This window comes from Ursus arctos, unplaced genomic scaffold (assembly GCF_023065955.2).
Source record: "Ursus arctos isolate Adak ecotype North America unplaced genomic scaffold, UrsArc2.0 scaffold_28, whole genome shotgun sequence".
Taxonomy (NCBI): Eukaryota; Metazoa; Chordata; class Mammalia; order Carnivora; family Ursidae; genus Ursus; species Ursus arctos.
This window is the reverse complement of record NW_026622963.1, coordinates 26,626,442-26,648,554: the sequence shown is the minus strand read 5'-3', so window position 1 is coordinate 26,648,554 and position 22,113 is coordinate 26,626,442. Positions and strand designations below refer to the sequence as shown.

Below are 22,113 nucleotides of genomic sequence, written 5' to 3'. Positions count from 1 at the left end.
TGGTTTGACTGCATGCCCTGGTGTTTTACTGTCTCTGCATTATTTATGAGAAAATTATCACTCTTCTGAATTGAAGCAAAGATCCTTGTCATTAGCTAAACATGTCTTTAGACCATATTGATCTTTATTTTTAGAACCAAATTTCACAGTCTGTGTTCTTTATAGGTTGGCAGGCTCCTGTGTGAATCCTCCAGTCTATTCTCAACCAGAATATTGCTTTATGGCAACAAAGTGGACCTAACACAGAGAGTTGTAGAGTAAATTTTCTATGTAAAAAAAAGAAATGGATTCAGAACACAGGGAAGTAGCAATAGGGATGTAATTAATACCTCCAAGAGGTTAGCTATTGTATCGTACGGTGGGGACTCACACATTATTGTTGCTGTTACTGTTCGCTGTTAGAATTCACTTGATATGCAGTAAAAAATGCTGGCTGATCTGCAATCAGGAGAGGTGTGTGTACCCATCATTGTCAGCACCAGGAGCATTTAAGAAGTAACTACTTATACCCCATACCCAGTGTTCGATTGCAGTTGCTCAGGGAACCAAGTATTCACCCCTGTGAATAAATGAGAAGTCTATTTACTCTGAATAACCAGGAGTATTCTCAGAGAGTGATGGTCATTTTAAACAGAGACCAAAAGGGAACTTTCTAACCTTACTACTTTTGTTTTACATTTTTTGGATAATTCTTTCTTTCTTCAAAAACAATGCCAAACACTGACGCTTTAAGTGTGTTTCACCGAAGATTCCAGGGAACCTGATAAAGCAAAGGTCCAATGAGAGACCTTGGTAGTATTCTGGATGGAGGTTACTGTTATAGTTTGCAGAGTACAGGGACCTCTTGTCCTGGGAGGGCGGGGGGTTGGTGGTGAAATGAATGCACTTGGTAAGCCTTCTTGTCAGTGGTTTGCCCATTTTAAAGTGATCTCTGTATTAGCAAGGAACAATTAGAAAAAGAAAACATCAGCCGTTCATTGCCACTGTGCTCAAAGTAGGATATTCCTTATTAGCGGTTATTGGTGTTACGATTATATAGTCATGAAAAGAAATTAACTTTGGAGAAATTGAATCCCCATTACTTTGCCAATATTTAGAACATTGGAATAATATATGTAAATATTATACATAATATACTATATTATAGTAGTATATACTATGCTATATATACTATGCTTTATACATACACACACGCAATCATGTACTAAGGTGAATTTCTTTCCCATTAAAAAATGAAAATGTTTTTATATAAAGAAAAAATATTGTATCTTTCCAAATGTGTTAAAAGATATAATAACCAGGGGCACCTGGGTGGCACAGCGGTTGAGCGTCTGCCTTCGGCTCAGGGCGTGATCCCGGCGTTATGGGATCGAGCCCCACATCAGGCTCCTCCGCTATGAGCCTGTTTCTTCCTCTCCCACTCCCCCTGCTTGTGTTCCCTCTCTCGCTGGCTGTCTCTATCTCTGTCGAATAAATAAATAAAATCTTAAAAAAAAAAGAGATATAATAACCAAAATCTATGTATATTCCCAATATTAAGATATTTACAAAAGATAAAGACTTCAGTGCTCTAATGTATAAAAAAGATGTTTATCATTTTTTAATTAATTCTTTTATCCATATGCTATTGTGTGATTGAACCGATTCAACACTGATACATTTGAATTTATATATAGCTTGGCATTTTTTTATGCCTGACATTTGTTTGTATATAAGTGAGAAGACTTTTTAAAGAATCTGAAGTAATTTATCTTCTCTTACAGCCCATCCCTCTAAAACTGGTGAAAGACATTTTAATGTTCTCTATAGCTAATATTAGATGTGGATAGCCATAAGCAGTCATTCTAATAGAAAAGCCTGTCAGATATTTTTATTAAAGAGTTTGTCTCACAAACACCTTGTGCCTAGCGTAACCTAAAATTTTTAAGTAATAGGTTGTCCATTCTGATGCTATTACTTCCGTAGTAAAGCAGACTATAGCCTTGATTCACGGAACAGATGATAAATTGTACTTTGAGACTCAAGGTGAGCCTAGCTCTTTGTAAGGCTTAATTAGACCCCCATCCTCCACTCAGCTGCCCTCAGTCTTAAAACTCAGCTGTTTTGAGAAGAAAGTAACCCACCTCCTAATGATTAAATGAGAAAGAGAGGAAGGCTTTGTTCAGGACCGAGGTGGGGAATGATGTGTGGGACAGGTTCCCTCTCCACGGTAAAGGCCTCAGAGATAATGGGGCTGTATCTTCTACTTTGCCCAGGGTTGCATCAGATTCATGAATTAACACTGCTGAAAAAAAAAAAAAACCAACAGAGTTTATTTCATAAAAGATAATAAACTAGGCGATAGATACGTAGAAAAAATTGTTAGAGAACTGAGATCTTTTCTGGTCAGAATTGTATTTCAATACAAATGACCATGCTTATCTTACCTATTGAGAGATCAGCCAGTGAAGATTAGGCAACTATTTAGTATATGTTCAGCACATATAGGGAGAATTGTTCTGGAGAGCCTTGTTATAACTGATAGACTATTGCGAGGAACCTGTTGGATTTTAACATGTAGGGGTTGCTTCAGTGTATCAGTACTGAAGCCATGATGACTACCATTTGCATAAGGTCCCTGCCAAGTTCAACACCTAGTCAATGACTCTTCTCTTATATTCTCAGAATCAAGATGTAGGTTTCACACTTCTTCCTCCCTGTTAATTAAGCCTTCTTTTTATTCTTTAAAATAAATCTTATATGTTGATTCCTTTCCCCTAGGGAATCTTCTAGTGGTAAGACTGGTTATTGTTTGGTCTCTCTCAGCTTTATTCTTTTACCCTGTTATCACTACCAGGGTGCTCCTAGCCATTAAGAATTCTGGTGTGAAATGGGGAATACAGAAATGTAGGAGAATTTTCTTCATCTTACCGCGCCGACATAGGAAAAGAGCACGTAGGGCGGCACTGCAAGCCCACCTCAGTGTAGAATGATAGTAAGTAATATAACGATGTAACATAGGTCTCAATATTTCTGCTTTTTGTAGCACAATCCTATCTTAATTTTTTCATGTTCCTATCATAATAATCTGTCTGCCATGGTGAGAAACTGGGGAAGTATCAGGAAACAACGAAGGAACAAAACTGGAAATACCATCTTTGCTCACAGTCTGGAGTTACTTATTCTCCAGGCATTTTTCTTTCATCCTTGCAACTTTTCGGCACATTTTGCCCTACAAAACCACCCATCAAACACAAAAAAACTTTCCAGATATATCTGGATCTTCCTGACTTCTTGGCCGTAAGGTTGGCACTTGGATCCTTTCTCAGTTTCCAGTGTCAATAAGAGAACTGCCAAATTAACTTAGTGTCAAAGTATCTATCAGAGGAGTGGAAAAGACAGTGTTTTCAGATGACAACAAAAACATGCAGGTTATTGTGAAGTAGCCTTATTTGAGAAATAAACATGATAGGAGCCCTAATAGTGCGTGATTCAGGAGAACAAAGATACATTTAATTCCAGAATCCCCAACTTCTCTCCAGGGGGCCCAGTATAGCTTCCCAATTGCTTGTAAAGCTTGTCTCATCTTAAGAAAAGCCAGGTTGGTGGTAGATCTCACCATCTTCAAGAAATACTCATTGAGGACCAACTGTATTTGAGGAGCTCGGTCACTTCAGCCTTCCTCCTCTGCTGCAGAGTTGCCCATAGGGGGCAGCGTGTATCATTGAGGTGGATGAGGACCTTGCTCAAAATCTGGGTGGCATTTCCAGTTCCCAGTGCCATTAGGAGGAGCTCTTGGTCTGTTCCACACACAGGGTTGCTCTCCTGATCCATAGAGTTCTCCATTCATTCAGGACATGAGCCCTTTCAGTGATTATGACTCATGCGTTAAATAAATCAACATTCAGTTCAATGATTTATTCATCAAAGATGAAAATCAGTCCCCATGTTTTTGCCCTTTCTTTTTTTTGGTCTCTGCCTTTCACTTTCATCCTTACGTATTACGGTGTAGAATCTTGCTTCTACTTCGTGCTGGTTTGGGGCCCACTTAAGTCTCTACTTCGTCATGGATATTTTGAGGGTTAATTAAAACCTACGTGAACATGTCTGACACATATTGCATATTTACTGCAAATACTATTTCCATTTTTTATTAAATTTATCTGCTTAGAGTATAGTTGATGTGGGAAATTCCACAGGTTATTATCTTAATATTTTGTTTATAATTTTTCTAATTTTAAATAATGTCAGGAATTTCAGCATTTCTAATCACACTTGGCTTTTCAACCACTTTGAGAAATCGAGTTACCAATCTAAAATATTTTTTCTTTTTGTTCTGTTTCTACTGCCTGATAAAAGTCAAGGGAAAAAATGTGCTTCATAGTAGGAAAATTCTCATACTCAAACCAGTTTAGTGCTTGCGTTCACATTTTGATAATCTCAATAATAGTTTTATCCATATAAAATATTTTTGTGGGCTCATCAATTTTTTTTTTGTTACACACAAAAGTGCTATTCTGAGTAACTGTTGACCAAAACACTTCATTTAGATCCCACATTATAGAAATAGTTGAGCCATATGCTATAATAATGACTTTTAAGTAGTTTCTATAAATTATAATACTGGCCGTAAGTTTCTTGTTATTTTTTTTCCCCAAAAACATGACTACTTGTGCCAGAGGAAAAATAGTCCTGTAGTTATTGTTCACTGGGGATTTTAAGTCACCTGTCCATTTTCTGGTTTGTTTTCATTGTCCGTTAGAAGTTGTATCCATAGCAATACCTCTCCTCTTAAAGATACCCTATTTTCAAAGGGACGGCTGTAATTGCAATTTCTAGAAAGCTTAACAATAGTGATTGAATGCTTTTAATTTCCTTGAGAACCTCTTGGATAGCTGAGCTCAAATCAAGACCAACTTTTTAAAAACACATCAAAAACTATATAAATCTGTCTTTGGCTCACCATCTGCTTTAATAGTCTGCCAAAGAACATGGGCTCTCGTCAATGCAGAGTTTGGGAGTCTATGTAAGATTTAGCAGTTTTGAACTTACTGGTACGTTGAGAGTGAATGAACTCAGTTCATTTTTTGTTCTATGAATTAACAAAGGAATCACTTCGATCTTATTAGTTGGGTATTTAGTAATTAGTTATCTTAATTTATCTAGCAAATATACCTACTCTATGTGAGAGGCTATGGTCGGCTCTGGTGATGTCGTAGGGGGTAGGAATTGTTCTTTACCTTCACATGAAGTGACCGATTAAACTGTTAGCATCTACAATTGATTCTTGAACAATGAGGGGCTTAGAAGGGCTGATACTCTATGCAGTCAAAAATTGGAAAAAAATTGGCATATAACTTTTCACTACTGATGGCCTATTATTGAACTGAAGCCTTACTGATAACAGTCAAGTAACATGTATGTGTATGTGATAGGTGTTATATGCTGTATTTTTATAATAAACCAGAGAAAATATTACTAAGAAAATCATGGAAGAGAAAATTCATTTACAGTATTATACTGTATTATTTATTTTAAAAAATCCACATGTAAGTGGACCCACACAGTTCAAATGCATGCTGTTCAAGGGTCAGTTGTATCGACAAGGTCAAGAACAGGGTGTCAAGGTTCATTGAAGGAATACCTGACTCGTGTTCCTACAGGAAGTGATATTGTAGCTGAGATGTCAGAGATGAGTTAGCACAGCAGAGGTAAAAGAAAGGCATTTTATTTTATTTTATTTTATTTATTTTATTTTTTTAATTTTTTTTATTATATTATGTTAGTCACCATACAGTACATCCCTGGTTTCTGATGCAAAGTTCGATGATTCATTAGTTGCGTATAACACCCAGTGCATGCAATACGTGCCCTCCTTACTACCCATCACCATTTTAAAATGAGGAAACAGCATGTCCAGAGCCTGCAGGGCCTTTCCAAAACATGGAAGAAAGTAAGTGCCTAGAGGAGTGAGGATTTTGAGGTTGTCTCAGTGGAAATGAGGAGATGTTGGGTAAATGTATTGGGTGATTTTTTTTTTTTTTTTTTTGGTTGGGGGGAGAACTCAAGAGTGGTGACAGGGAAATGGAGTTAAAAGACAGAAAAATTATTACGTCACTAGTTCTTATATATTCTGCGTTTGTGCCAGAATAGTAGAATATCATAAATTTGGTTAAATAACATTTCAGCAAAATTAAGTCCTTCTCATCCTTTGTGGATCTCACAGTGCTAATACAGATTTGTCTGCCCCTTGCTTGGACATCTGCAAGAGTTACGTAAGGAAGTCCTCACGTGCGTGACTCCAAAGAGGCCATCGTTTGGATTCCAGAAATTTGCAACCACTCGGGAAGGCAGGACATACTTGAAAAGCTAGACCCCGCGCCCATAGAGATGAATGTTCTTCAAAAATCCCTCCTAGCTCCTAGCACAGTGTTTTCCATGTTGCAGGGATCATAAATTGTTGACTAAAGGAGCAGGCATATCATACAGTGAGGCATTATACTTTTCAAAGTAATCATCATAGGAGTTGGGGGGAGAGGGAAGGCTCCCAGGAGCCTCTGGTTGCAGAGAAAGTTCTATGAAGATGATGCATCTTGAACTAGGTCTTGGAGGCTAATTGGCCTTCGTGTGTTTGGTTAGGAGCAGGGGTTGAGAGAGTGTTGCAGGGAGAGGTCATTCCACATGCAAATTAGGAAGCCTGTCTGAGCCCCACATCTTTGCATGCCGGTCAGGAGTGGGGAAAGACACACCAACCTCGACAAAGGGTTTGGGATTGGGGGATAGATCGGGATGGGTGGTGTAGGGTAAATTGTCAGAGAATAGATTTTCAGGATGAGCACTTCGAATTTGCTCCGATATGCCATTGTAAGGGTTATAAGCATCTGGTTGGAAACAAGGCATGAAGGGAGAGTTTGTGGAAATTTAGTCTGGCAGAGCTCTGTTGGCCTCTTCTCCTTTCCAGCTTGTCTGAGCTATGATGATCCATGCTTAGCTTCAGGAATTATCTTCCTCTAGAAATCCTTTCTTCTAATCCTGCCCCTTCTGCTGACAGTCTGCGGTGGCTCCTGGCTGCTGGATGAGAAGAAAAGTTTGCATTTAAATGAAAAGTACTGGTCACAGCCTTCAAGGCTTCAAGCTAATCTCAGCATTTATTTATCCATATCTTACATATCTTGATTGCCACTATTTATCTGTATCTATCTGTGTGTCTCTCTCTCTTATGAATAAATTTAAGGCTCTCATCTGTCCCTATCTTCTCAAGATTATCCACCCATTTCTGCTAGCCGAATGAAGCCACCTCCTCAACCTTGCTTTAAGATTCATTTCCACTATGAAATCTTTCTGGCCTTGGACCAACCACAGTAAATCTCTCTGAACTTTAGGTGCCTCTTCTGCAAAATGACCCAAGCATTCCTCACCTCTTGGAGTTGATGTGAGGACTGAAGGAGAAGCTGCCTGAAGCATGGTGACTTGCATAGGGCAGAAGGAGCCGGGTGGCCCCCTCTACCAGCACCTGCAGTAGGAGCCCCAGGACTCTCTCACTGGGGCATGGCGCTCTTCACGGGGGATGGAAGGGTATGCATGCCTTGGGTGTGCCTGCGTCAGACCCTTAAATGAAATACAGGACTGAATATGGAACAGGAATGGACAGATGTGGAATATGAGAAGTAGAAGGAAAACACACAGTCGGAGATCAGAAAATGGGAACAACACAATATCCGGGCAGGGAGCAGGAGGAAAGTTTTCATTGAAAAGGTGACATTTGCTGAAAAGCAGAGATTATTATGAGAGTCCCTTGAGAGTAATGACTTGGTGGTCTGTGTACATCAAGGCCTGGTTCAGTGCCAGGAGCAGAGTGGGTGCTTAATAAATATTTATCAGATGAATGGTATGACCTCTACAGTACATTTATTACTTCCCTTCAACTTCTGTAACTGATATAAAGGTAAAATTATTTAAATGAGAAACCTCTACTTGCCATCCAAGGAACAGAAGTGAATTGTAAAATGGTGTTGAAAAGTGGCAAAGGCTATTGAGTGCAAGGTGCCAAAGCAACTCCATGAGCCTGAATCACCAGGGGCATAACCATGTCAAGGTGACGTGCCATCTGGGTGCACAAGAGGTCATCTAGATGTTTGACCTGTAGAACTAGGTGGCGCAGAGACAGTGCAGACCCAAGTGTGCACATGTCAGTCTGTCTGGTGCTGTTTGCTCAGTACCATTGGGAGAACATTGGGACATCTCATTTATTATGGGAGATCATTTTTATCTCCAATAAATGTATTCATTATTTAAATTCTAGAAAATCCCCATATAACTGGAAGCTTTTAAGGGAAAGAAAGCAATCTGTAAAGTGTAGATAAATGATTCTATAAATGTTTTAATGTCTTTGTTTCTTCTTCCTCCTCTCCGCCTGTTTATACTGTAATATTAATAAATGCAGCATTTTAATGAACTTTGATGGAATCACCTTCAGAGAGTTGGTGCAGCATGTTCCTTGGAGACGCATAACTGAAGTTCCCAGTTTCTGGAAGGAAGTCTGTTCCTCATTAGCTGGGACAAGCTAAGAGTGTGCCGGCTCAAGAGAGAGGGGGCCACAGCTCAAGCCCACCTGTGCCTGCACAGGACCGGCCCCGTCTCGGCCCTGCTGTGGAGTAACCCCAGGGCTTTCATTAAAAGTGTCAGATGGTTTCCCCGGAGTGAGCGCTGATGGCATGTCATGTCGGTGTCTCTGGAGGAGCAGCCCTGACACCTACTAACAGTCTGACAAATGGTTAAGTAGCTGTTTCGGCACGGGTTGAGGGAGCCAGCATCCTCCACCTAGCATGAGGAGGAGAGCGCGTGTTCTCTTCATGTTCCTGGTTGTTAAAGAGGCAAACCTGCTCTCCTCCGTAGCCAGCTCCTCCCCACCCAAAACCTGCCCCTTGCCCTGCAACACACACTCCCAGAGTAAAACCATCTTTAATTAAGCAAGACATTTTTGTAAGATGCAGATGGATTTTTTTGGTGTTGGTTTGATTGTGGCTGCCCAACAGTTGGAACCCCTTGAAAATTTGGCGAGGTTCCCATTGCAATGTTTTGGAGAAGAGGTCAGAGTCCCCTTGGTGTGGGCAGAAGGTGAAAAGCCAGTACTTTTTTTCTGAGCCCTGGCATTTAGGGCCTGGGTACTTGGCGAGGTGGGAGCAGTCAGAGGCTTCCTCGGAGGCCTTTACATTTGTATCAAGTGCAGCAAAGAAGCAGGAGTAGGTAATTCATATTAGAGGCAGCCACACGCAGGGTCCAGTAACGCGCGTACCTGGGAGGCCAGTTCTCCTGGGAAGCAGAGGCTAGACTTTTCCTGGGGATAGAGAGTGACTGAGGTTCTTGTGCCTGAGTATTTGTAACCATTCTTTGGTTTCTAGTGATTTTCAAGCCTGATTTTACAATCTTTGCAATGATTCTGAGCACTCTCCGATATTATTTTAATAAATTCCTCCTCCGCTACATTTAGACAGGGGCCATTTCCATGTTTATAATCGACAACCCCGGCTCATTCATTTATGTCCATGACATGGTCATTGTCTACTGGCCACTGAGATTATAGCATTGGCTTAAAAGCTTTGGCCAGGCATCTACATGTCTAGAGCATGAGTCATTGAATAAAATCTCCTGTTTAATACCCTTCCTCATACATCTGTTCTTCTTCTTTTGAAATAGAATCTTCATGCAGTCTCCTGCACGTGTCAGTCTGGCTAGTGATGTGCGTGCGGTACCTCGGAGCTCCTGGTTATTAAGTTAATTAGATGTAGGTTCAGTGACCTGAATGGTAGACCAGTAGGTCAAGAAGCCTGAGTGCTCTCGGCATTAGGCATCAGAGCCTGGCCTGGGATTCCTGGGCCATGTGTTGGCAGAGCATCTGTCCTCATGCCCCCAATTAATTTAGTACGCATGCTTTGTAAAGGGTCGCTGTGCCGCAGAGGCAGGCAATGTTGTATGGATGTTATAGAGCATCCATTCTGTCCCTGACAGTTATGCTTCTAGATCCCACTGTCAAAACCAGCAAAAGGGGAGAGCATTTGTGTGTGTGTGTGTGTGTGTGTGTGTGTGTGTGTGTGTGTGTGTGAGATGACTTTTTGGGTCCAACTTTGGATTTGGGACTTTCTGAATTTATTTATTTTTTCTTTTGGAGCATGTGTGAGGTGGGGTGGAAAAAGAAGAGGTGAGATGAGAGAAGTAAGGGTTAAGCTTCATTTTTTTTTTTTAAGATAACAACTTCGAACTTGGTTTGTGGAATTCAACTTTTGCATGTTTGTGAGCCGCAAAAATGTAGCATCTGCATTCTCATAGTGCACCGAACATATCAGATCTTACGTGTTGGTGGCCACCCCCTGCAGAGCTGTTTTAACTCCTAAATAGCCGTGTTGATAGTTTTCCTCCCTTCTCTCACGACCCTGCGGAAGCCTCTAGGTTATCATAGGCTTCCAACTATAGCCGAGTAATTGCCTATATTGACTCAAGGAGAACCTAGGCAGGAAACAGAGGGGAGCTTCTGTATTAAAACAAAACACAAAACTGGACTCCCTCCCATGCGAGACTGACAGCCGCTTCTGTGCAGCCCGTGTGGTCACTGGCTGTCAAGGCTACATCTGGGTTGTGTATCCAACCCTATCCATTAAGTATGCTACAGTTCCAGAACTTATAGGTTCTCTCCGTTTCCGGAATTCCCACACAAGCCTTGCTGGAAAGAGCCGCTCACTTTTGCTCTTTCAGCAAGCACAGTTTTATAAACTGTGGTATAAACATGCATGGCTTTTATTCACTTGGCCTCTCTTACTTTTGAGATTCATTTGACTCTGACCAGGGAGATTCCTTTGCCTTGACCAATGTCCTTTGTTCTCTTTCCAGGGAAGAGTGATCCTTTTTGCTTGTTGGAGTTAGGCAATGACCGACTTCAGACACACACCATTTACAAAAACCTCAACCCCGAGTGGAACAAAGTTTTTACATTGTAAGTGTGTTAGCCTCCAGAATATCAAGGAGTAGTTTTAACTTAGAGATCAATTACCTTTAATATGTTTGGGGCAGACTGGGGCTCTTGAGTGGACTTTCTGTCCATTTTTATGTGTGAAGAATGAATTTTATTGTTTTTTTCCTTCTGAAAACCTTTTATCCTTTCATTTTATAGAGTATAGTGTTAATAATAGAAGAAGCCATTTAGAACTGCAAGGGAGTGTTATAGGAGGCATTTGTAAAGTAGATCTTCCAGTAACCCAGTTAATCTGTGAGTAGATGGAAGCTTCCATATATCCAGGCTAATTCATTCCTGGGTTAAAGAAAATTACAAATGTAGACCTGCTTTAAATTCAGGTTTTTATGTTACAATATTATTGTAATGCCTAAAGGCTTGTTTTATGGCAGAGTCTTCTGGAAAATACAGATTATCTGTGATTCCCCAAAGAGCCCCAAAGACTCTTTGTATTCCATCTCTGCTCCACAGAGATGACCTGTCCACTCTTTCAAACTCAGGCATTTAGGAGACTGGATATATTTCCTAATGTGCTTTAGATTCTGAGGTACCTGGCCATCAAGGGGAGGCACCTGTTGATTTGGGTCAAATGGCAGTTCACTGTCCCCACAACCCCGAAGAAATGTTGTGCTTGTAATGGAAAGAATATGTTTTGAATGGAGGTGATGATTCTCAAGTAGAAAATTCCCAAGGATAAAAATTGAAATAGTAATCAAAAAACTCCCAACAAACAAAAGTCCAATACCGTGTGGTTTCACAGGTAAATTCTATCAAACACTTAAAGAAGAGTTAATACATATTCTTCTCAAACTTTTCCAAAAAGTCGAAGAGGAAGGTAAATTCCCAAATTCATTCTATGAGACCAGCATAACCCTGATACCAAAACCAGATCCCCACAAAGAAAGAGAACTATAAGCCAGTACTTCTGATGAACATAGATGCAGAAATCCTCAATAACATATTAGCAAATGGAATACAACAATACATTAAAAAAATCATTTACCACAATCAAGTGGGGTTTATTCCCAAGATGCAAGGATGGTTCAATATTTGCAAATCAATCAGTGTGATACATCACATCTATAAGAGGATAAAAGCCATATGATCATTTCAATAGATGCAGAAAAAAATTGACAAAATATAACATCCATTCATAGAGGAAACATACTTCAATGTACTTAAGGCCTTATATGAAAAACCCGCAGCCAGCCTCATACTCAATGGGAAAAAATGAGAGCTTTTCCCACAAGGACAGGAAAAAGACAAGGATGTCCACTCTCACCACTTTTATTCAACATAGTACTGGAAGTCCTAGCCACAGCAATCAGACAAGAAAAAGAAATAAAATGCATCCAAATTAGTAAGGAAGAAGTAAAGCTTTCACTATTTGCCGATGACATAATATAGAAAACCCTAAAGACTCCACCAAAAAGCTACTAGAACTGATAAATGAATTCAGTAAGGTTGCAGAATGCAAAATCATTATACAGAAATCTGTTGCATTTCTATATACTAATAATGAAGCAGCAGAAAGAAAAATTAATAAAACAATCCATGTGTAATTATACCAAAATAATAAAATACCTAGAATCAAACTTAACCAAAGAGGTGAAAGACCTATACTCTGAAAACTGAAATACTGATGAAAGAAAGTTCCCAAAGATCTATGAGAAGTGGATTAAGTTGTCTAATAAGCAGGTTTGCAAATTGCTATATGAAAGAGTTTCTTGTTTACTCAACACATTGCTGATGACCATGGCTCCATTTTTCATTATAGGTGATGTCTGGTTTCTGGTCAACATAAAAAATATTTCTAAATATGCATGAGATTTTTAATAATTTTGTGTTTCAACAATGGGAAGCTTTCTATGGATCTCAGTAAATAGTGATTTTGATCAACTTTTTGTGTAAGGGAATTTTTCATTATTTTTTTCTTCATTAATTTAACATAAAGAAAATCTTATTGCCTATTTGAAATCACTGTCCTTTTACCCTCTTCATTCTGTCTCTTATTCTTTATCCTCCTGTTTCTTTAATAGTCCTACCCTTGAGTGCATGTATACATGGAAAATGTCATAGTAAAAAAGTTGACTTTTTTTTTTTTTCTCATATGGATGTCTGAATCTTCTATGATGGAAGGTTTGGGAATACAGTTCAGTTTGATTTAATTTTTGGAATTTAATTAAATGGTAGTTTTATACTCTAAGGACATACAGGCTTAATTAGTGAAACCGTGTTTTCAGATCTTCATGGAGCAGACTCCACTTGTGTGTTTTTGTATATAATACCTGGTACATTTCTTGTTTCAGTCCTATTAAAGATATCCACGATGTTTTGGAAGTGACAGTGTTTGATGAAGATGGAGATAAACCTCCTGATTTTCTTGGAAAAGTTGCCATTCCCTTGCTGTCTGTAAGTTACTGTAGTTAATACCCAGTTCGTAAGTCATTTTACGGTTGACAAGTTTCTATGGTCTAGAGTTGTTCTATCTTTGTCAATCTGGGGAAAAGATCCTTCCGGCTATATTAGGAAACAACTATTTTATTCCTTATCCCTTTCTAATATTTTTAGTAGTTTCAGATATAAAGTAACAACTATTTAGTTGAATATTGGTTTAAGCAATGAAAACATTGTGACTCATCTTTCAATTCATTCTCAATCTTAAGATGGGAGTTTCTGCTTGGTTTCAAGGAATACAGATCTATGACTGATTTTCCATTTGTTAATGAAAAACATATGCATGTTTCTTTATTACCTCCTTACTACCCATTTCTTCAAAGATTAATTGCTGATAATTGCAAAGTTGTTCCTAGCTCCACTGAAGACCATTTTCTCAAAAGTTCTATTTGTCTTTATAGTAGTAGAGTTTGCTTTCAGTCTCAAAAAAATGCTTTGTGGAAGAAAGCAGAGAGCTTCTCTTGGAAAAAGAGTGCTATTTTAGTTAAAAGATAACATACCAGAGTAATCTAAGAGCTGAATGAAAAAGTCCTCTGAAGTCAGAGGGAAGCCAGGATCTGAATTCACCTATTAATTGGACATTAATCTTTGTACCAAATGTATTCTTCCAGAAGACAGAATTTCAGTTTTTCATCCAACAATTAATGTTTCATTGTGGAGATGTCATGGTCTTATCAGTCAATAAGGCTTTTTTTATTTCTTCCCAATGACTTATTTCTCCAAAGCTATTAGTGCACTTGTGTAGCAGGAGAGATCCGTGCTCTAACTATGAGATTAGACTAGCTTGCATGATGCTTACAGTGGGAGAAATGCTGCATCTCTCAGTATCTCTACCAGTTTTGATCACCTGGTTAATTTCTCCCCAAGTTCTGTTATCCCCACTGTTCCTCTAAGAGAAGGGGTGAAGCAGCTGCCCCCTTGTCCATTTGGCTCTGACCCATCAGCAGTAGACCACACCGACTCTCAGGGAGGAGACAGCAATTTGGGATTTTTCTCTTTTTTTGTTCACAACTTTTTCAGTTATTCCTGAATTAATACATGTAACAAGATCATGGAATACAATTTTAGAGAGGTCTGAAGGGACAAGAAGCAAAGACTCCTTCACAATTCAGGTTCCTTTTTTTCTCAAAATTTTTTGGTGCGACAGAGACATTTCTCCTCTTGATTTTTTTATTTTAAGATGTATTTATTTTTGAGAGAAAAAGAAAGAGAGAATGTGTTTTGGGGGACAGAGGGAGAGGGAGAGGAGAATCTCAAGCAGACTCTTCACTGAGTGCAGAGCCCAATGTGGGGATCTGTCTGGCAACCCTGAGATCATGACCTGAGCCGAAATCACAAGTCCGTTGCTTAAACAGCTGAGCCACCCAGGTGCCCCTGTCTCTTGTTTTTATAGATAAACCTGTAGTACTATATTTTACTCCTTGCTGGGTGAATACTCCTTGGTGTCATTTTTAACCTCGCTCTGTTTTCCATATAAAAGTTGTGTGTAATTGGTTTTCTGTAATACCAGCAAATTGACCCACTTACTTCCCTCCCTTCTTCCCTCATGATGTGCAGTGTCTCTATGCTGTTGAGTTAGATCTAAGAAATTAGCTCTGGCAAATCCGATGTGGGGTTTCTTAACTTTACCATGGTTGACATTTGGGGATGGATCATGCTTTGTTGGGGGAGGGCGGGGGGCTGTCCCGTGCACTGGAGGATGTCTAGCATCATCCCCGACATCTATCCAGTAGATGTCAGGAGAACCCACCCGCCCATCACTGTTGTGACAATCAAGATGTCCACAGACCTTGCCAGATGTTCCAAGGAGGGGCAAAATCATTCCCAGTGGAGAACCACTGATCTAAGTTAATGCAGTTTTCAAACTGTATCTTTCAGGGATGCAAGGTAGAATGAGTTTATGAAAGACTTTGTTTAAATGCAAGGAGCCCCCTGACCTCCGTAACTTCATTCTGGTTGCTGATAAGCTGCCCACGATCTATACATTCATTTATTTGAGGAATATTTATCAAGTGTCCAGTTTATTCCAGGCATTGGTCATCGTTTTAGGTGGCAATGTCCTAACAATGACTGCGGCGAAGGTATCTTCTCTCTTGGAACTTACATTTTGGTTGTAGGAATCAGTATACAGAACAAAGAAACCAACAAAAAGCAAGATGGCATGTTAGATGGTGAAAGGTGCCATATAGAAAGCAAAGCTCCAAGATTATGTCTGTGGAAGGGGTGCAGTTCTCTGTGGACCAGCCAGGGAGGAACTTGCTTCAGAGGGCATTTGAGTGAGAACTTAAGGAAATGAGAAAGAAAACCCTGTGGATATCTGGGGAAACTCTTCCAGGCAGAAAGTCGTCCAAGTTCCAAGACAGTGCCCTGACTGTCCAGTCCCAAAAATATCAGGGTGGACAGTGTGGATGGAATGGAGTAGCCTGGGGGAGAATCATGAATGTGGACAAGAAAGGACACAGGGACAGAGTGTCGTGGAAGAGTGGTAAGACTCTGATGGTCTGAGAGTTTGAAGGACTCGGGCTCTTTCTTAGTGTCGATGGGAAGCCACAGGGAAGTTCTGAGGCAGGGAGTGCTTGGTTTCATTTACACTCTCTGCTTCTAACATAAAAGGGCGGTGGCACACAGAGAAATAAACCCAGATCTGACTGTTCTCTACCACGTAAAGTGTAAAGTCAGCGTGGCCTGAGCCATGTTCTCATGGGAGGCTTAGCGGGCCAGGAATGTTGAGCTGAAGATGTTACAGCAACTGCTCTTCAGCGTGGCTGCTTCCATTCAGACTCATTTCCGATTGACCGACACACTGGGCAAGTGATCAGACCTTCAGAGGATCTATTTCGTCTCTTCCTGATGTTCAGTGGTCCACCTGCTACACGCACGCTCCAAATAAATTCATTCTCTACCTCAAGTGCAGATATAAATATGATAGGAAAAAAAATGCCATAATCCTCAGTATTCATAACAGGCCGATTTTCAGTTGTTTATTAGTTCACTGATCATTCCAGTTTTGAGTAATTCTAACTTGTGATTTAGAGAGTATGTTTTCACATTTAGATCTGTTTTTTTAATTTAATATCCATTGCATCATGCTTAACTAATCAGCCCTATATCTTATGTGAAGTCATTAATTTTCTGAAAAACTAATTTGGCATGCTTTATCATCATGGCTGTTTACAAAATAGGAAACTGAGGTACAAGGTTCTGCTGGGAAGTAGTAGAGGCTGGATTTGAAATAGGCAGTCTCATGTCTGAGCCTGGGCTCCTAAGAGGATGTTATGCCGCCCTGGTGAGCCCCTGTTCAGTAGATATCAGGCCAAAAGCAAGAACCAAGATGTGTTTCACACAACCACTCAATGCAATAGAGTGTGGACAGGTAGGACACGGAGCTGAAGACTTGCGTATCTTGGGTGACGCGTGTGGAATGAACACAGAAGACTTGAAATGCGTTTTTTCTCTATTGAAGTATAGTTGACATAGACTGTCACGTGAGCGTACAATACAGTGAAGCAACAAGTCTACCACCCGTCACCAGACAACATAGTTACAATACCATTGATTGTAATCCCCTGCCATCAACACCTTTCATCCCCATGACGTACTCCTTCTGTAACCGGAAGTGATGACCTCCCACTCCTTCAACCATTTTGTCCATCTCCCACCCCCTCCCCTTCCCTCCGGCAGTCACCAGTTTGTTCTCGGTGCTTATGCAAGATCTGAAATGTCAAGCGCTAAATCAAAGGAACAGGAAAACAGAGCAGGAGGAATGGATTTGATTTTGGGAAGACTGTAGGAAGTGGGGAGTTTGAGCTGGCCTAGGAGGATCCTGCTGTTGGTCCTGACTGGTGGGTGAGGTAAAGAAAGAAGGCCATTCGAAGCAGAGGGTAGAGCAGGAATGGAGAAGCAGGGAGTAAGAGAAAGGCCACCTTCTGGAAACAAAGAGGGGCCTTCGTGCCTGGTGCTCAGGGTGAGCGGGGAGGCTGGAGAGGGAGGACTGCAGACTGCTCAAGAAGGGTTGAGGGAGGTTGGGGTTTATTCTGTTAGCTGGGAGAACCCAAAGGCTTTCAGCCTGGGGTTGGAGATATCAGAGCAGTAGACTAGGAAGAAAGTTTTGGCTCCAGGATGAGGCAAGTTAGGGAGGGAGACTTTTCCTGGAGGGATTGGTTGAAACTCCAGAAATAAGCATCAAAGAGAGAACCCTTCTATTGTGCCTCTTAGGAGAAAGTCTTATTTCTCTGCTTTTTTAATATAAGAGAGAATTATAAAAATGGGATAGTCGGTGCTTCACTCTTACCTGTATAGGATATGAAATCGTATTCAATAATGCCCTTTTTTTTCTATTTAAAAACAAAAATTGTATTTCTTGGAGAAGAGTATGAATATCTTTTTGTAAGAATACATTTTCTTTAATCAAGTCATAAACTAAAACTTGATTTACACTTTCAGAGAAAATGCAAAGTACATTTCAAAATGTCTAAGTATAAAGTATTGAATGTACTTCAACTTTTAATCTCTCTCAAAATGATAATGTGCTAAGTGCATTTCAGCCTGTTAAATAAAAAGCCTGTTCTGAATTCACTGTATCTTTTAATCAGGGTGAATGTGTTGGCTGACTATTGGCTCATTTAAAATCCATGTTCTAAAATCAGTATATCTGTTAATGCAGTGAATTGTTCAGAGTATGTACGTATGCTTAGATAATACAGAATTGAAAGAATCCAGGCCACTGGGTCATTTCATTTCTGTTCAAGTTTTTTAATAAAATAGTTGGTTTTGAAAGGGTTCTATAGATATGTAAAGGCTTGTTACTCATGATTAAAAACAGAAAATTGCAGCTGGCCTAGATTCTCATCTGAAGACTTCTAATATTTGCCCATTTTCACATAACTCCAAATATCTTCTAATCAATAACATAGTGAGTGTGCATTGGAAAACGGTAAAACACAGAGTTTTAAAATATTTCCAGCATAGACACCATCTCCGAATTATTAGCCTAGTCCATTAGATTTATTTAAACATTTCTAGTCTCAGTTAAGGAGTCTCATTTTGTCCTGAAAAATCAATCTGGGTTCTTCTCCTCCAGGACATTTCTTTTGAGGCAGACGTGTGTTTATCATCTCGGAAATTAGGGAAGGGCCCCATGTAGGAAGACTTTGAAAATCAGCTCTCTGGAAAATAAGGAAGGCATCTCTCTCTTCATTGTTATTTCCTAATATCTAAGAAAAAAAAATCATCTGTAACCTGAGGAGGTCCTACCTTTTGATCCAAGTGTGAGACCTCCTGTGTAAGCCGTGCCAACACGTGCAGGTGAATTCATGATCAGAAGCATAGGATTTGTGCAGCCCTTAGCATTCTCTGTGAATTCACGTGCACAGGAATAGCTTCACCTAATTAGTTTTATGGGACAAATTTTCTGTAATTGCTTGTACAGAATAAACGTCCATACACATCTTCATTTGCATTTCCAATTATTTGCCCATTTCACCTGTGATGGGTTTTGTGTATTGTAATGGACATGTTTACACAATCATATATTTTTTAAAGTTCGTGATGAAATTTTGGCCATTAAAATAAATAATATTTATATTTTACTTTTATATTTATGGATGTATAGCCACCTAAATACTCTTAAATGGCTAAAACATAAACATTCAACTCTCCTTCCTGCCAGTCCTGCTCCAATATGTCCTTGGAAATAAAGAGAAAAAAGATAAAATGAGGCTAAATTGTCCATGGCCCTGGAAACTTGGAAAGGGTGCTTTTAACATGTTGGGAATTATCATGAACCAAGGAGGATGGGATTTGGTTAGGATGGACAGGCTAAGGGAGAAAGACTGCCTCGTGGATTTCCTCGATGTCTTGGCACAAGAAGGTAGCAAGGATAAATCTAAGCACCCTGCACATGATGGTAAGTGCTGAATGGGTTAAACTTTTCTATTAAATGGAAAAAACCTCTTACATTGAGTAAAAGAGTAAAATCTAGCTGCTGCTGCTTCGAGAGGCCTCAAATGTGGTCAAACAGAACTGGGTGGGCAAAAGTATTACACGTGGATGTAAATAAGTGGGAAGTCAGAAATATACAGAGGAGGTTATTTCCTGAGTCCAAAAACGATTTCATTGCCAATAACCTTATAGCAGACATGAATCTTTATGGGAATAGTTTCCCACGGAATAGTTTCCCATAGAATACTTCCCACAGAAATATTCAAAAAATATTTGAAATACAAGTGGGGCACCTGGGTGGCTCAGTCAGTTAAGTGTCTGCCTTCAGCTCAGGTCATGAACCCAGGGTCCTGGGATCGAGCCTGGCATTGGGCTCCTGGCTCAGTGGGGAGCCTGCTTCTCCCTCTGCCTGACACTCCCCCTTGTACTCTCCCTCTCTCTCTCTGACAGATAGATAAATAAAATCTTAAAAAAAAATTGAAATACAAGAAAAAATTACCAACTTAGAAACACAAAATGAGGGGTGCCTCGGTAGCGCAGTCGTTAAGCGTCTGCCTTCGACTCAGGGCGCGATCCCGGCATTCCAGGATCGAGTCCCACATCGGGCTCCTCTGCTGGGAGCCTGCTTCTTCCTCTCCCACTCCCCTGCTGTGTTCCTTCTCTCGCTGGCTGTCTCTCTGTCACATAAATAAATAAAATCTTAAAACAAAAAACAAAACAAAACAAAAAAGAAACACAAAATGATTATGTTATCTATGCAGCTTTCAAAATATCAGAAACAAAAAAGAAGGCTATATGGTGATGTTTCTTAAAGGTCCAAATGTTTGAAAGTCCAAGTGCCATGAAGCGGATTCTGATAAATTTCAGCTATGAAATTTCTGGGGATGAGACTCTGGAAAGTTCCTTTTTCAGCAAGTTCTCAGGTGAAGTTTTGGCATGCTAAAGCAGTGATTCTCAAATTTTAGAGAACAAGCAATAAGGTTGATCTAATGTAGTGTGTATACACACACATAATTATATAAAATATTCTCTTCAAATACCCATTTAATGCGCTTGAATATTGACCATGTTGTGGGCTCACAAATGCCTCAATAGATTCCAAAAAGTCAGAAACTATGTGTGATCGCAGTGGTGGGCAAATATAAATTAATAACAAAAATAAAACAAGTATCAAAACACTTGGTGGAAAAAAAAAGTCCCAAGTAGCTAATGTAGACATCAAAACTACATCTGTAGACTTTTTAGAAATAAGCAATGAAATACTAGACATACACGCTATGGATAAGGGCCAGAAGTGTTATTCAGAGGTAATCCTTACCTAGAATGCTTTTAGAATTAAACAACAAAGGTTGAAAATCAATTATGCATCGCAACAAAAGATAAACGAAAATTAAGAAAATTATAAAGGAATTTATGAAGATTTAAAAAAGAACAAAAGTGTAGAAAATATGTGAATGGTATATCTGATAAATCCAAGTATTTGTTTCTCTAAAACCCAATGAAATGGAGAGGCCAGTTACAAGGTTAATGAAAAAAAAAGAGAAGCATATATTATTAAGAATAAGGAAACAAGAACTATGGGAATCACTATGAAGAACATAAATTTTACTGAAGAGTAAGGAAGAAAACTTGAATAGGGATATACCATGAGGGAGCTTGGGTGTTACAGAGGTATAAAATCTCCCCAGATTACTATAAAGATAATATAGCTCCCCATTTGGAAAAATTAATGGGTAAAAATAGCAAGAAAAATTATGTTTAAAACACAATTAGAGAAACATGAATGTCAGGTACTGAATGCATTCTTTAGTGAAATAATTAATTATGGAAATATCAGTAGAAAATCATCAGGTAAATCCACACTTTTCTCCCTTCATCTTCTCCTCCAAATAAGAAAATAAAGATTCAAATTGTTTAATGAGTGAGTTTTTTAAAACCTTAAGGGCCCAGGCAATTCTTACACTACTCAAATATATTAAGGACATAAAAGAAAATGGAAAATTTGTGAATTTATTCCTTGAGACTAGAAGAATTCTGACATCAAAAACACAAAGTTAACAAAAAAGGATATCCTATACCTTTCATGGAAGACCATTAGAAAAGACCATGAAAGCACATTAGGAAACCTAATTGTGTAATTTATATTATTAATAGATTAAAGGAGAAAAAAAGACCTTGGCAATTTCAATAGATGTTAAAGGGACACTTGATAAAATTTAACATCTGTTCTTGATTGGGAAAAACAGAGTCTAATAAAGTAGTAATCGGTGAGTACTGCCTCACCGTGATGAAGGAGGTCTATCAGAAGCATCACAGACATCAGACTTACTGTTGAACGATTAGAGAGATTTCAGATTTAATGAGGTTCTATGCTTACAAATTAAAATAAAGCTTTTTATGTCAGACCCACCCAATGGAAAAATATAAGAAATTATATTTTAATGAAGAAAACAGTATTAGCTATCTGATGTCAGCTATCATCTATATGTAAATATAAAGGAAATTAATAAACAGCATCTTTTTTTTTTTAAGATTTTATTTATTTATTTGACAGAGATAGAGACAGCCAGCGAGAGAGGGAACACAAGCAGGGGGAGTGGGAGAGGAAGACGCAGGCTCATAGTGGAGGAGCCTGATGTGGGGCTCGATCCCATAACGCCAGGATCACGCCCTGAGCCGAAGGCAGACGCTTAACCGCTGTGCCACCCAGGCGCCCCAATAAACAGCATCTT

General features: G+C 39.4%; 1 protein-coding gene across 5 annotated transcripts in view; it reads left to right on the top strand.

Moving 5' to 3' along the window:
• MCTP2 (multiple C2 and transmembrane domain containing 2) overlaps window positions 1–22,113 on the top strand; it is a 235,533-nt gene that overhangs the window by 122,673 nt on the left and 90,747 nt on the right. For all 5 annotated transcript variants that reach the window (XM_057303625.1, XM_026510399.4, XM_057303624.1 and 2 more), the window contains 2 exons: window positions 10,864–10,966; window positions 13,294–13,396. In XM_057303625.1, coding sequence (XP_057159608.1) covers window positions 10,864–10,966; window positions 13,294–13,396 — 206 coding nt within the window. The remainder of the gene's footprint in view (window positions 1–10,863; window positions 10,967–13,293; window positions 13,397–22,113) is intronic.